Source organism: Macaca thibetana, chromosome 5 (assembly GCF_024542745.1).
Source record: "Macaca thibetana thibetana isolate TM-01 chromosome 5, ASM2454274v1, whole genome shotgun sequence".
Lineage (NCBI taxonomy): Eukaryota > Metazoa > Chordata > Mammalia > Primates > Cercopithecidae > Macaca > Macaca thibetana.
Window position 1 is genome coordinate 126,833,718 of NC_065582.1, and position 13,827 is coordinate 126,847,544.

Below are 13,827 nucleotides of genomic sequence, written 5' to 3' on the forward strand. Positions count from 1 at the left end.
TGATTCACGGTATGCTCCATATGTTGTGAAATTGATGATACACACCTACTCTGTCCATAGAAGTCCCAAAGAATATTTTGTTCAATAGGCAAAATTCACTGTATGTGGAAACAGACACTCATTTGGATAACAAAATGAGCACTTGTTACATTCATCATTATCTGTATGAACATTGCATCAGGAAATTTCTTGGGCTGTCTTAGGCACCTGATTTATACCAGCAGTATTCACCACTTCTCAATTAATTGAACATTCCTCTGTTCTTTATCCACACTGACCCAGACTTGAACGTCTCCTCACTTATACTTGCCTATCACATTCCATTTATTCTTTCAGGTCTAGGTATATACCACCTCTTCAGAGAAGTGTTCTCTAATCCCTTCAGTCTCTAATCTATACTAGGAAGTATTGTTTGTTCACATAAAACTGTCATCGTTAATGGAGAACAAAGTACTTGGCAGAATGAACTAAGCCTCGTTTATCTTTTTCCCTTTAGCACTTTGCACAATGCATACAATAGATGCTAAATATTCACTGGATGAATGAATGAACCATTTGGCCTTTTATTATAGCTATTTGTGTATATGTCTTTCTCCCACTTGGAAAAAAAAAAAATGCACTGTCTCTTAATCTCCTTTAACTCTCCCCCTGCACTTAAAACACCTTTGTGTACTTGCCCATTGCCAGTGTTCAGTCATATTTAAATAATTAAATTAGAACCTGAAGGTAGTTTACAAAAATAATGAGTTGGATTTTAAACATGTTACAGATGTCATGTAAGGTGATTTTATTACCACACCAAAATTGAAAAGACTCTGCTGCTGCTGAAGTATAACTTTCAATGTATTGGAAACGTTTATAACAATAATGTCTCCCCCGTGAGTTTTTAAAGATTACTACATCTTAATTATCATGAAGGTAAACACCTACCTAGTTAGTGCCTTAGTGGTGACAACTTACAGACTGAGGGGTCTAAATTAATGAAGTGACATTGAATTCAAGAGACTCAAGCACTATGGGGTGAATTTTGATTATCAAGAAACATATATTTAAAATTACATCTATTTGTATAAAACTTTTTAAGTTACATCTATTTGTATAAAACTTTACTATTTGCAAAAGCTTTAAGAACATCCAGATACTTTCCTAGAGGTCAGCTTCTTCATATCATGTGTTGATTGAGAAAAATATTTTGATCCCATCAAGTTGTGTTACTCTTCAGTAAGACGTCCCTTGGCGAGGGTGCAAACTCTACTGTTCAATCTCTATGCTGTACTGAATGTTCTTTTCTCATATTTGTTAAGCCTGTTAAATCTGATTGAAAGGTTTAATTCTTTACATACAAAAATAATAATCTGACCGATACAAAATTCTCAGATTCTTCTGTTCTTGTACAGTTTTTCAATATTTAAAATGTTTTAAAGATTTGTCAAATATATAGTTTCAGTAATCATTTATTTAGCTGATTGGCAGGGTCCAGAACAATAAGTTTCTTTTTCTTTCCATCTAGAAGATAGATAATTTCAGTGTACTTTCATCTCAAGATGGAGATTCCAAAGTTAAGCGGCAGATGAGCATGATTTACAAGTAGTATGATCCTTGGCAGGGTACTTACGCTTCCTGAGCATAAGGTTTATCACCCAGAAGATGGTATCGTAATACTTACTATGTAGGTCAATTGTGAGTAACAAATAGCAGAGGTTATTCCCAGTCCCTGCCCAAGTTATTTTTAAAATCTCCCTTAATGTTGAACATACAAGTAGTACAGAGTATAACTCCACCTTCAAAAATATCTATCATATCTCTGTCTCAGCATAATTTTGAAAATTATTGGGCTTTCAGTTATTTTCAATAGCCTTAGAGTGATTATTCCTTATTTTTTCTCATTGGGTGCTTTTAAGGAAGGAGTTGGGAAGCAAGAAAGGAAGAATGTAGAGAGAAAAATGAAGCAATTTCATAGGACTAGTCACTGAGCTGGAATTCTTCACCTAAACATAACTTGTTCTAATAGGAATAGAAAGACATTCTTTTCCACAGGGATGGTGATTTCTTAAAACTACAGAAACTTTGCAATGTATCAGTGCAGTGACTCAACTTCAGAAAATAATTTCTTGTTTTCCACAGGAGTAATTAGAGAATATCATTATCATCATCATCACTATCACTGTGATTATTATTAATCTCAGTAATAATAATTAACATCAGTAAGCCCATATCTAGAGAATATTTAAAATATTCCAGGTGCTGAGCTGAGCATTTTACTGACATTATCTCATTTAAGTTTCTCAACCCACCTTATTTCTTATTTATTTTGACTTTGCTGACAAAAACATTAGTAAGGTTAAATAACTTGCCCAGGGTCTCACAGTAAATGGCAGACCTAGAATTGAAGCCCACATCTGTCTGAATAAAGATCCTATGTTCATAACTTTTGTATTATGATAGTTCAGTAGCAAATTTCTCCTATCCCTATTGCAGTTACAGAATTATCAGGAGCACTGGCTGAGCTAAGAGCTCAGATATTTTGAAGTCCAGTTAAAGTTAGGAGGCAGAGGGATGGTGATACAATACCTGAGACCAGATTATCTTTAAAAGTAAAACAGACAAAAAAAACAGCAGTCAACCAAGCACAAAACACTGTGTAAATGATTTTTTAGAATTGCTAGCTCTGGTTCATTGAGTAAACGAAATGTTCTTAGGGTGTTAAAAAAGAATGTGCTAGCAACAAGTTTATTTTAATTAATTTACATACTGTAGCATTTCAAAAATGGTATTAGAGAACAAGTCAGAGATACAAGTTTTTCTGTCACTTGTTACTAAAGCCCAAAATACTGTACATCATTATTTAGCTTGGTTCACAGAGTTTCAGAATGTTTTATTATTCTGCATATATCTTGGAAGAATAATTATACTTGCTAGAGAAAGCAACACTAAAGAGTTCTGTGTTTGTGAAGAATTTCGTTTGACATGTTTTTAATAAATTTGTTAGAAAAAATAAAGAAAACAAACCTTGAGTAGCTCTGTTGCATATTTTTTCTTGTAATTTAAACTTAAATAAAAATAATAAAATATAAAAGGAAAGTTCTTTAAAAACATGTTTTGTTAACACTTCTATTTGAGTACAATTACTGACTATAATTTTTGATTAAACCTACCTTGAAGTCCACATTTTGAAATTTCCAAAAACAGTAATTCGGCTCTTGAAAATAACCACTAGTACAGTTTCTCAGTTTCTGTAGTTGTACAGTTTATACAGTTTCCTCATATAAAATTTCAGACTACTTCAAACGCTAATAGCTGACACATCCTGGGGAAGAATAAGGAGCTTATAGAAGTTCCAATTAGATATACAGAAGCTTATATAGGAGCTTATAGAAGTTCCAATAAGATACACATTCCTAGGCTCCGACAACATTAGCAAACAGGCAAGAGTACACTATTTGCACATTATGTTCTGGCATTAACATTTAGTTAACAAAGATGATCACATGGGAACAGGTTCCTTTGTAGAAAAATGCTTTGAAGCATAGAAGATCTTTTGCAGAAGAGCAGATGCCCAAATGTAGCACCAATATTAATCAAGCATAGCAAAAATAAACATTTGACAGCAAAAACATAGTTATACTTTTTTTGTTCTACATAATCATTATTAAAATATGAAAATTATTCAGTCAAGGAAAACCTGTCAAACCTATGATGTACTGAGATCTTTCATGAGTTCATCTTGAGTTTTATGCTCTAAGACTCTTGTTTAAGTTAAAGTCTAGAGTCAATGTCCTCAGTATAAGATAACTTCTTGCATAAGTTTTGTTTAAATTCCATGCTATGAAAGATTAAATCCACTAGAAGATAAGCTTCATGAGGTCAGAGGGTTTTTTAAATTGTTTTATGCAAGTGGTATACCCCCTAGCACCTGAGGTACTTGGCATTTAGTAGAAACCTAATAATTATTTTTGTGTGAATTAATTAACGATAGCAGTGCCCCAATATGTTTAGGCATAACGAAGTACATCCACAATATACTCAAATGAAGATTTCGTTAAAGCTATAGCTGGGTCTTAAAGCCATGGGCTTTGAAATATGTTCTGGACTTCATTTACAAAATATTGCACAAACAAGATCTTATCTAAATAAGGTTACCTGGAACATTTTACTCCACTCTCAATGTGACTTGCTTAAACCATGGGCAATAAAATAAAGTGGAAAATGGGAAAGCCCTAAATGACAAACTGTAGGAAACTATAAAAATCTCTCCCTGCCACGTCAGGAAATCACTTAATCAGATAGCATTATTGGGACCAGAAACATCTATTCTCACAGCTCACACGCCCACATGCTCTACCCTGCTATACCCAGGACAGCCTGGAACAAGGGATGAAGCCTTGATTCTTTCTCTTCACTTGTTCCCTTGAAGCACCACCTCCTGGTCCCTCCACTTCTGGTGCTTTCAGAGGAACTTGGTAGAATTTGACAAAGACTTAAGAAATATTTGATAAGCCCAGGAGTTCAAGACCAGCCTATGCAACATAGGAAGACCCCGTCTCAAGGAAAAAAAAAAAAAAAAAAAAAGCCAGGCATAGTGGTACATGCCTGTGGTCCCAGCTTCTCGGGAGGCTGAGTGGAAGGATTGCTCGGGCCTGGGAGGTTGAGGCTATGATGGTGCCACTGCACTCCAGCATGGGTGACAGCCAGACTCTGTCTTGAAAGAAAAAGAAAGGAAGACAGATGAGAGAGAGAGAGAGAGAGAGAGAGAGAGAGAGAGAGAGAGAGAGAGAGAGAGAGAGAGAGAGAAAGAAAGAAAGAAAGAAAGAAAGAAAGAAAGAAAGAAAGAAAGAAAGAAAGAAAGAAAGAAAGAAAGAGAAAGAAAGAGAGAAAGAAAGGGAGAGAAAAGAAAAATAAAAAGAAAAGAAATATTTGAGCTTACCAAAGATTTGGGACTGAGGCCTTTATTTCTCAGAGCCAATCATCAGTTCAGGTGTAATTTCCTACAGGAGCTTTCCCTGATTCTTACTAAGCAAGGCTAAGTGACATTCCTCTCTGTTCCTTAATACCTTGAGCTTCTCTCAGAGCAACAAATTGCATTGAAATGTTCAGTGAGTAGCTGTTTCCCCTACTTAGAAACTCTAAACTTCTAAGAGTCTTTCCTCCTTAGCATTTGTCACAGTGGGTGAAACAGTACCTGAAATACAGTGGTGCCCAATCAATGCTTGCTGAAATCCCTGCTCCCTCTCCACGCTCCCATGAATGTCTGTGTGGTGCAAACACAATGCTGTTGCTGGAAATGTTCGTTTAATATGATAAAAGGAACTATTTGAAAATAATAATTTGATATTTTGTTTTACAGAAGATGTCATTTCCTCTTTAAGAAACCATTGTCCACAATCTCAGGATGCACCTGAGTTGGTCAGGATCTTGGTTCCAGGTTACAGAAACCCAAACGGAACTAGCTTAAGACAAATGAAGAATTTATTATGAAGATACTAACATGTCTCATGGCGCCCATAGACAGCAACTGTGCTAAACTTCTAGAATGCCTGTAACCAGGACTCACGTTCTGTCGGGAAATTTGTGCCTTGTCTCTGTTTTTCACTCAGCGTTTGCTTAAAGCTTCACTTGCTGTAGGCTGACCAGATTCCTTTGTTCTTCTGTTCCACATGAAGCAAAAGGTAACTGCCAATAGCTTCAAAATGCACATTTTTATACCCCAAGAACCTTAAGAAGACTGACTTCAGTTCAAGTTTCCAATTTCTCTGGGAATGACTCTAATTGGCCCAAGTTCATTAAGTGCCCACCTCAGACCAATCAAACGCAGCTGGAGGTGGAGTTCAAAAATATGGCCAGGGTATTGGGAAGACAGTCCCATAGATGTCAAACACACTCCCAAATGTTTTAGTTCCTAAAGAAAACACATGGTCAGGATGGATTATTTCAAGAACATTAATGGATAGGGTTTACAAAGCATAAGGTGTTTAAAAGCAATAGTGTTCAAATTTATTTTCATTAGTAATTCATGGTAAAATAAAAAATTCCCAAGTAACCACGTTTACTTTGTTTTAAAAATAAATTTATTTTATTACATGATAATATTGACAGTTTACATAACAAAGTTATTTAGTGTATGCAAAGCAACTATAAAACACATTTTGAAAAGATATAAAAATCTTTGAAATTCTTTCTTGATACCAGATCTACCAAATTTTGAGAGCCACCATTGACATTTTAGGATCAAAACAAAATGGCTTGAGAGATTTTATTGGTCAGCCAAACTCAGTCCAGGAAAAAAGAAACATTTAGAGCATTGTTTTGTGTTTTTAAAAACTCTAATGGATATTTATTCCAAGCTCCTTTTGTATCAAAGAAGACTACATAAGAGAGAGGGCATGAATGAGCTTTTGAAAATAAAGCATATACAACATGGATCAGTTGGATATAATTGTGTTTCAAGTATGATCATTAAATCAGGAGAAAAAATAGATTTTGAAAATTATCAGTTGCTTGACTTAGCTCTTACTGATAGGGAAGCTCTTTCCGTATTACATATAAGTACAGCTCCAGCTTCACTCAAAACACCACGGATGCTAGAAGGTGATATATGATTTCAGCATTTGTCTGAATTCTCCACTTCACTATGGAATCTACATTGCAAAGTAAAATTTGCAAAGATTCTAAAAAAGAAGCTGCTTGGCTGACACACACAATTTGGGGGGCATCTTCCATTGATTTTTGTAAGTGAACCACCTAATCAATGTAAAAAGTTAAATATTCCACGAACTATTGACTAAATGTAGATTGTGCTTTTCCAGGTTTAAAGCAGTGTTTATTAAATATACCATGGAGTAAAGGAGCACTTGGCAAGATGGTCTCAAGTAATAGATGTTATGGTCATGAATTTACTGCATCAAAATTTACCTGAGGGCAATCATATATGCTGTCATCAAGAAGAACGCAAATGAGGATATGGTCACAACCAGTCCCTACCTGGTCTCTCCAGTGTTGTCCCTGACCATTACTCCCGTATAAACAGCCTCTTTCAGTAACATTATTTATGTTTTATTGAGCATAAACACTTACCCAGGGCTTAAGGAATGCCAAGCATTTACTTTTCCATCTCTATTCATTTCCTTAGTTATGGGGCCAATCTGTTTGCTTTAATAATGTAAAAATGTAGTCACGTCATTGAGAACTTATAAAGGAGCAAAGAAATGTAATAAAAGTCAATTCTATAGAAAGCATGATGGTAACAGCAATCTAGGCCAGGATTTCTCAGTCTGTGTGCCTGTAGGAAGATGGCCTTGACATCTCACAATCATACCAAAACACAATGCAGTATAAAACCTTGGGTTATGTTATTGAGTTAGGTTGCACCGATTCAGATGAACAAAAATGATGGTTAAAAGCACAGATTTTGATTTAGATAAACCTTGATTTCTATTCTGTCTCCAACAATCTCCAACTGTCTGAATCTGGATTAGATTATTTGACTTGAGTTCTTTGGCCCTGTTTCCATATGTAGGAAACGAGGATTATAATATCTATCTCATGGATTGCTGAAAGGATTAAATGAAATAATATATTTCAAACTTATTAGCACATGGTAAATTCTTGATAAATGGTAGCTTTATTATTAATTCAATTCCTAAGACCTAACCTCCTTTCTACTTTTCTTTTTTGTTTGACTAGTAATCCTGGTGACAATACTTAAATGAAAGTTTATTGAAATTTCCCTTCTGTTGTTGCTACGTAACCAGTTGCTGTTTTTCGAATTACTAGACAATAATCATATAATTAACGTTCTTATTATTAAAAAAATAACACAAACTAAAGTTTCAAATAAAAAGTAAATACATTATTTAAAATTGATGTCTACTAGCTGTTTTCCTGAGACACATTCTGTCCATTTTCAAATGAGCAAGGCATTTTGCAGCTTGCCACCAGCCTGAAGGTAACTTCATAGCCTCTGAGAATGAAGAAAATAACAACACGTCACTTTAAAAAAATGGACTATGCAATAATAATAATAATTTAAAAATCCAGAGCCAGTGATTTTGTTTTCAATTCAGTAATGTTGTTTTTGGAATAAGTTAGGAGCACATATAATTTTCATCAAGCATTTACCAACCCCATTAAGCTGCTAGGATTGTCTGGGAGTGATGCTTTGTACAACTGAGCTGTGGAAAGACACTACTCTCTCATACTGGATGTCAACAAGGAAGCTTGTAGGTCTAATTGCTACTGACCTTCCTTATAACCTAAAAGAAACTGACCAAGGATGAAAGCCAACTCAGAACAGTGAGCAGAAAGAAAGAAATAATGTGTTTCCTTATGTGTGAGCCTCTGGTTTGACAAGTGTGAAGCCCACCTTACCTCTGGACTGCCATTCATGTGAGCCAATACGTTGCCTTCACTTTATGCCAGTTTGAGTTGGATTTTATGTTATTACAAACTATCCTGCTCTGTTGTGCTAGTTATGCATCATGTGCCTTCTTGGAGCCTTTCTCTGCCCTGCTCTGTCTCCAGGAGACTGACCACTTCAGATTCCATCACCAGGGCTCCATTGCCCTCTGGTTTCTGGTGGGTTTGACTAGTAGGAGGCACCTGCTGAAGATCCGAAGGCAAAAGGAGAGAAACTTTGGAATACTTCTTTCCCTATTTCCTCCCTCTGTCCTTGTTTATATCTGACAGTGGCTATTCCCTCCACAACCACAGTTCCTGCCTAGGGGACCCTCCTGCAACATGCCTGTGAATGCTAAGATAATATTTACCTTGGCCCTTCCTATAGGAAGGGCAACAGCTCCCAACCATTCCCAAGCTCAGGGAGCCTCAATGTACTTTTCCTTAACCTTGATCCATGGTTCTTTCATTAAAATCTCTCTATTGGATCATCTGAGAATATTTGTGATTCCTGCACAATCCTTACAGATGTTATATTTAAAGAGCTTATAACAGTGCTTGGCATTGTGGTAAATGCTCAATATATGTAGTTATTATTGCTATTGTTATTTCCTTTCAATGTGAGGTGTCTATATTAGAATACCTCTTTCCTATGCCCAAAACTTAGAAAGAAAAATTATATAAATATCCCCACAACCATGCAGTATTAGAATGCCTATCTCTGTGGTAACATGCAGAAAAAGATACGAGAAAGTATTTTATTTGGTTTCAGATTCTATGAAAAAAAACAATTTATTTTTAGATGTTTTTAAATAAAAGCAAACTCTAGTGAATGATTTATTAGATGCAAGTAAGCCCAGTCTCACCAGTTAAATGTCACCTGAATAGTTTTCTATCAGCAAGTTTATCTCACTTACATTAAGAAATATTTGTCTCTTCAATATCTTCATTGATAGGAGTTATATCTTTACCCAGAGTTTGCATTTCTTCTTCTTTCTTCTTTCTTTTACGACGTTTCCGAAGAGGACTTAGAAAATACATGTTAGAAATTAGTATGGGCCTAGTAGTTCATGTGAACACAAAATTATCCATCAAAAGATCCTATGATCTTATTTACAGACTGTTAAAAATGCATAGGTTTCTTTTAAAAATATATGTTTAGGGTTCTCTCTTAACCCATCTCCTTCTCTAGGTTCAGATGATAGGTATAATAGGCAACAGTGTGGGTAGAAAATAGTTATCAAAACAGAAAGAATATGTCACTTATATTGATGGAGTTTAGTTAGCAGAAGAGAATTTTTCAGGCCAAGTTATTTTACAAAATAGACTAATGAGTGTTACATAGTGTACATGTGGTGTACAAGAAACAGTACAAATTGGAAACAGGCATAAGGAAAACAAGAGTGACGTAGCCTTTGGATATATTAACTAGGCTTCTAGATACATTAAAAAATGTGTTAGATATTCCAGACTGCATTCCTGTTTTCCTAAAGTACAGCACCAAGTTGATATAACAAAATAGGCTGTTTCCCAGCTTTGCCCAACTGATTCTCTGCCCCAAACCTGGCATAGTATTTCTTCCTACCTTAAGTAGGTAAAATAAAAATATATCTTTCAATTTTATAGTTAGAAAGTATCTTACAGATTATTTGGTTTAACACTCTTGTTTTACAGAAAATAAAAGTTCAAAGATGTTGAGAAATTTGCCCAAAGTCTCAAAGATACATAATGGAGGAGCTGAGACAAAAATTAAATACTCTGGCTGGGGACAGTGGCTCATGCCTGTAATCCCAGCACTTTGGGAGGCCAAGGTAGGTAGATCAGCTTGAGGTCAGGAGTTACCAGCCTGGTGTACATGGTGAAATCCCATCTCTACTAAAAATACATAAATTAGCTGGGTGTGGTGGCGGACACCTGTAATTGCTACTCGGGAAGCTGAGGTAGGAGAATTGCTTGAACCCAGGAGGCAGAGGTTGCAGTGAGCCAAGAGCAAGCCATTGCACTCCAGCCTGGGCAACAGAGCAAGACTCTGTCTCCAAATAAATAAATAAATAAATAAATAATCAAAGACTCCCTCTACGGTAGTGTTTTCTTCCCTAGCACATTGCAAAGAAAGGAATCATAAAGAGCACCCTCTTTATGTATGGTCCACAGTGAAGGGTAGATCCAAGAGTTTAGGAATCTGGGCAAGTTTCTTAAGACAAAAAGATACCACTTTAATAAGATACTTTTTTTGTTGTTTTGGTATGATACTTGGTGGTAGTCCTGTTCTGCAAAAAAATAATAAAAATAAAAAATAAAGTTTACAGAAAGAAACTAATTTAATTAAGAATTGTCCCAGAACCAGGTACCACGGCTCACACCTGTAATCCTGCTACTCAAGAGGCTGAGGCAGGAGGATCACTTGTGGCTAGGAGTTCAAGACGAGCCTGGACAACATAGTGAGAGCCAGTCTCAAAAAAAAAAAAAAAAAAGCCTGACGTGGTGGCACACACTTGTATTCCCTACTACTCAGGAAGCTGAGGTGTGAGGATCGCTTAAGCCCAGCAGTTTGAGGCTGCAGTGAGCTATGTTCGCACCACTGCCCTCCAGCCTGGGCAAAAGAGTGAGACTCTGTCACAAAATAAATAAATAAATAAATAAATACATACATACATACAAATAAAAGTTGTGCAAAGCCGCTCTGTCTCAGAGAAAAAACAAGATGTTTCCTGATTTTCAAAGTTCTGATATATAATAGAAAGCAAAAGGAAAAACAAAGTAATGTGGTTTGCACATAAAGTTTATTATTTTAATGTGGCAAAGCAAAAAAAAAAATTTGTTTTTATCTTTCAATGTTATTGTGTTATGGTACAGTTTTAGAAAATAAAAGTCTTATGTAATCTACTAACAAACATAAAATATAGGCTTTAAGACTAAATGATTGTCTTTTTTAACTAGAAAATTTATACAGATTTTATTTTAAACTATAACAATTATATTCAGTAAATTATAAAAATCATGTATTATGTGTTTTATTATGAGTACTTCTATATCAACAATGGCAAAGCTCAAAAAGTAGATTTATTTGAATCAAAGAAAAAGCAAAAGAGAATGTAGGAAGGAAGAAAAGAAGAAAAACTATGAGCAATACTATTTCTCAGATTTACTTAAAATTAAGTTTAAAAATACTTACTGACAGCATGTGCAGACGCCGATGACCAAAATAATAAAAACTACCATAACTGCTATCAAACAAATCACCAGAATCTGTCCTCTGTCTCCTTTTAGGTAAAACAAGTCAACTCTCTCACACCTTGCTCCAATGTAGCCTTCATCACAGCTATAAAACAAGAAGAGGGCAAGGAAGTAAAAGATGCAAGACTTAAGAATCTCTACTTCTTTTCTGAAGAGATTAACAGTTTTCATTACTTGAAATTAATAAAGAACACAGTTCCTTTTTTAAAAAAAGGTATACTACTTTGTCGACTAGTGACTTCAATTTTTTTGCTTTGCTGAAAACCTGTCACCACTTGATCATTAGACATTATTAATATGTCTGATATAAATACACAAGGATGATGACAATTAACTAAAATGTATTTTAAAATTTTAGTCTCTGAATTCAAAAAAGAAAGGAGGATAAAATTTCCTCCACAGCATTCCCAGTGCTTAAATACCTCCATGACAAGGAACTCAAAAATCCCCAGGACTTCCCATTTCATCACAGGATAACGCAAATAGTTTTGATGTGTTCACGCTGTCTTATAAATTATATAAAAATTGTATGGTTTTATATGATCAAACGTGCTAACGCAGGTGAAAGTTCATAACACAATGTTCCATAAACGTTAGATAGAGAGAATGTTCTATAAATGTTGTTTCTACAGAATTTCTTTCCTCCTTCCTCCACTGTAAGTGCTATCCATTGATTCTAGTTCTACTGCTTGAAGGCATCACAGATTAGGTCATGCCTTCTATTACTCTTCTATTCACTGCCTCCTTCATTACATCCCCACAAACACATAGTTCTTTTCCCTTTAGCTCCTTTATCTGATTCCTAAAACCACATTTGCAGATCTGTTCACCATTCTCTTCACTCTCCTCTAAATGGCTTCCCTTTTTTCCATGGCCCTCTTCAAGGGAATGACCAGAAATCAACAATCTCTCTTCATTTCCCTCATTCTCTCAGCTTTCTATCAATCTGCCTTAGGATATATCTAACATAAACAGATGTCCTAAATCTGAGATTACAGTTATGTATCCACTTGACCAAGCTGGGGCTTGTCTGAGTAACGCCCAGGGCTAACAACTCAGTGATTTGAGTACTCCTCATAGAATTATCTGAACTGCATCAGAGAATTAAGGTACATTAAAAGTTTGGGGACATTTTAACCAAAATTATGTGTTGTAACCTCAGTATCTTAGTATTAATAAACATCTTCCTTTATTAATATTAGGGAAATAGTAATAGAAAATATTAATAAATATTTTCCTTAAAAGAATATTTCAAATGAAGTCAAAACACAAAGTGATACTTGGTCCTATACATAATTATTTAAATGTCAAAAAGATTAAATTCTTCTCCTTAGAAAACTTCTGTGCACCCCCATTTTCCTTTAAGAAAGGATTTACTGCTGGGCTGTTCTATACTTTATGCTCGACAAAAGCCAACGCAGTCAATCCTCACAAAGCCTGTATTTCTCAAGTGAAGAGATCCCTTAATGCCAATATTGTAGCTGAGACAGTGCTTCAAAACAAATAAACAAAAAACAAGCTCAGTAACAGCCATCAGTCGAAAGGTGAGGCATAATGCAAGCAAAGGAGAAAAGACACCTAAAGGCATCTATAAAAGGACGCAAGGATGAATGAAAGAAAATTGTTTCCTGCATGAGATATCAAAAATCTGTCATACATAAGACTAAAACTAGGGAGGGGTAGAATAATTTTTTTTTTTTTTTTTTTTTTTTTTGAGATGGTATCTCGCTCTGTCACCAGGCTGGAGTGCAGTGGCATGATTTCGGTTCACTGCAACCTCCGCCTCATGGGTTCAAGCGATTCTCCTGCCTCAGCCTCCAGAGTAACTGGGATGAAACCCCACGTGCCACTGTGCCCAGCTAATTCTTGTATTTTTAGTAGAGACAAAGTTTCACCATGTTAGCCAGGATGGTCTCAATCTCTCTCTCTCTTTTTTTTTTCTAGTTCTTCTTCTTTTTTTTTTTTATTATCATACTTTAAGTTCTAGGGTACATGTGCATAACGTGCAGGTTTGTTACATATGTATACTTGTGCCATGTTGGTGTGCTGCACCCATCAACTCGTCAGCACCCATCTACTCATCATTTACATCAGGTATAACTCCCAATGCAATCCCTCCCCCCTCCCCCCTCCCCATAATAGGCCCTGGTGTGTGATGTTCCCCTTCCCGAGACCAAGTGATCTCATTGTTCAGTTCCC

At 35.6% G+C, this 13,827-nt stretch overlaps 2 protein-coding genes across 2 annotated transcripts in view; one reads left to right on the plus strand and one right to left on the minus strand.

Moving 5' to 3' along the window:
• The window catches only part of THAP6 (THAP domain containing 6), a 1,073,833-nt gene that overhangs the window by 286,443 nt on the left and 773,563 nt on the right, over window positions 1-13,827 (plus strand). The window lies entirely within an intron of this gene.
• The window catches only part of BTC (betacellulin), a 50,453-nt gene continuing 42,673 nt past the window's right edge, over window positions 6,048-13,827 (minus strand). The window contains exons 4-6 of the mRNA XM_050790964.1: window positions 11,567-11,713; window positions 9,309-9,418; window positions 6,048-7,957 (exon numbers count right to left, since the gene is read on the minus strand). Of these exons, the coding sequence (XP_050646921.1) occupies window positions 9,310-9,418; window positions 11,567-11,713 (256 nt within the window). The 3' untranslated portion in view covers window positions 6,048-7,957; window position 9,309. The remainder of the gene's footprint in view (window positions 7,958-9,308; window positions 9,419-11,566; window positions 11,714-13,827) is intronic.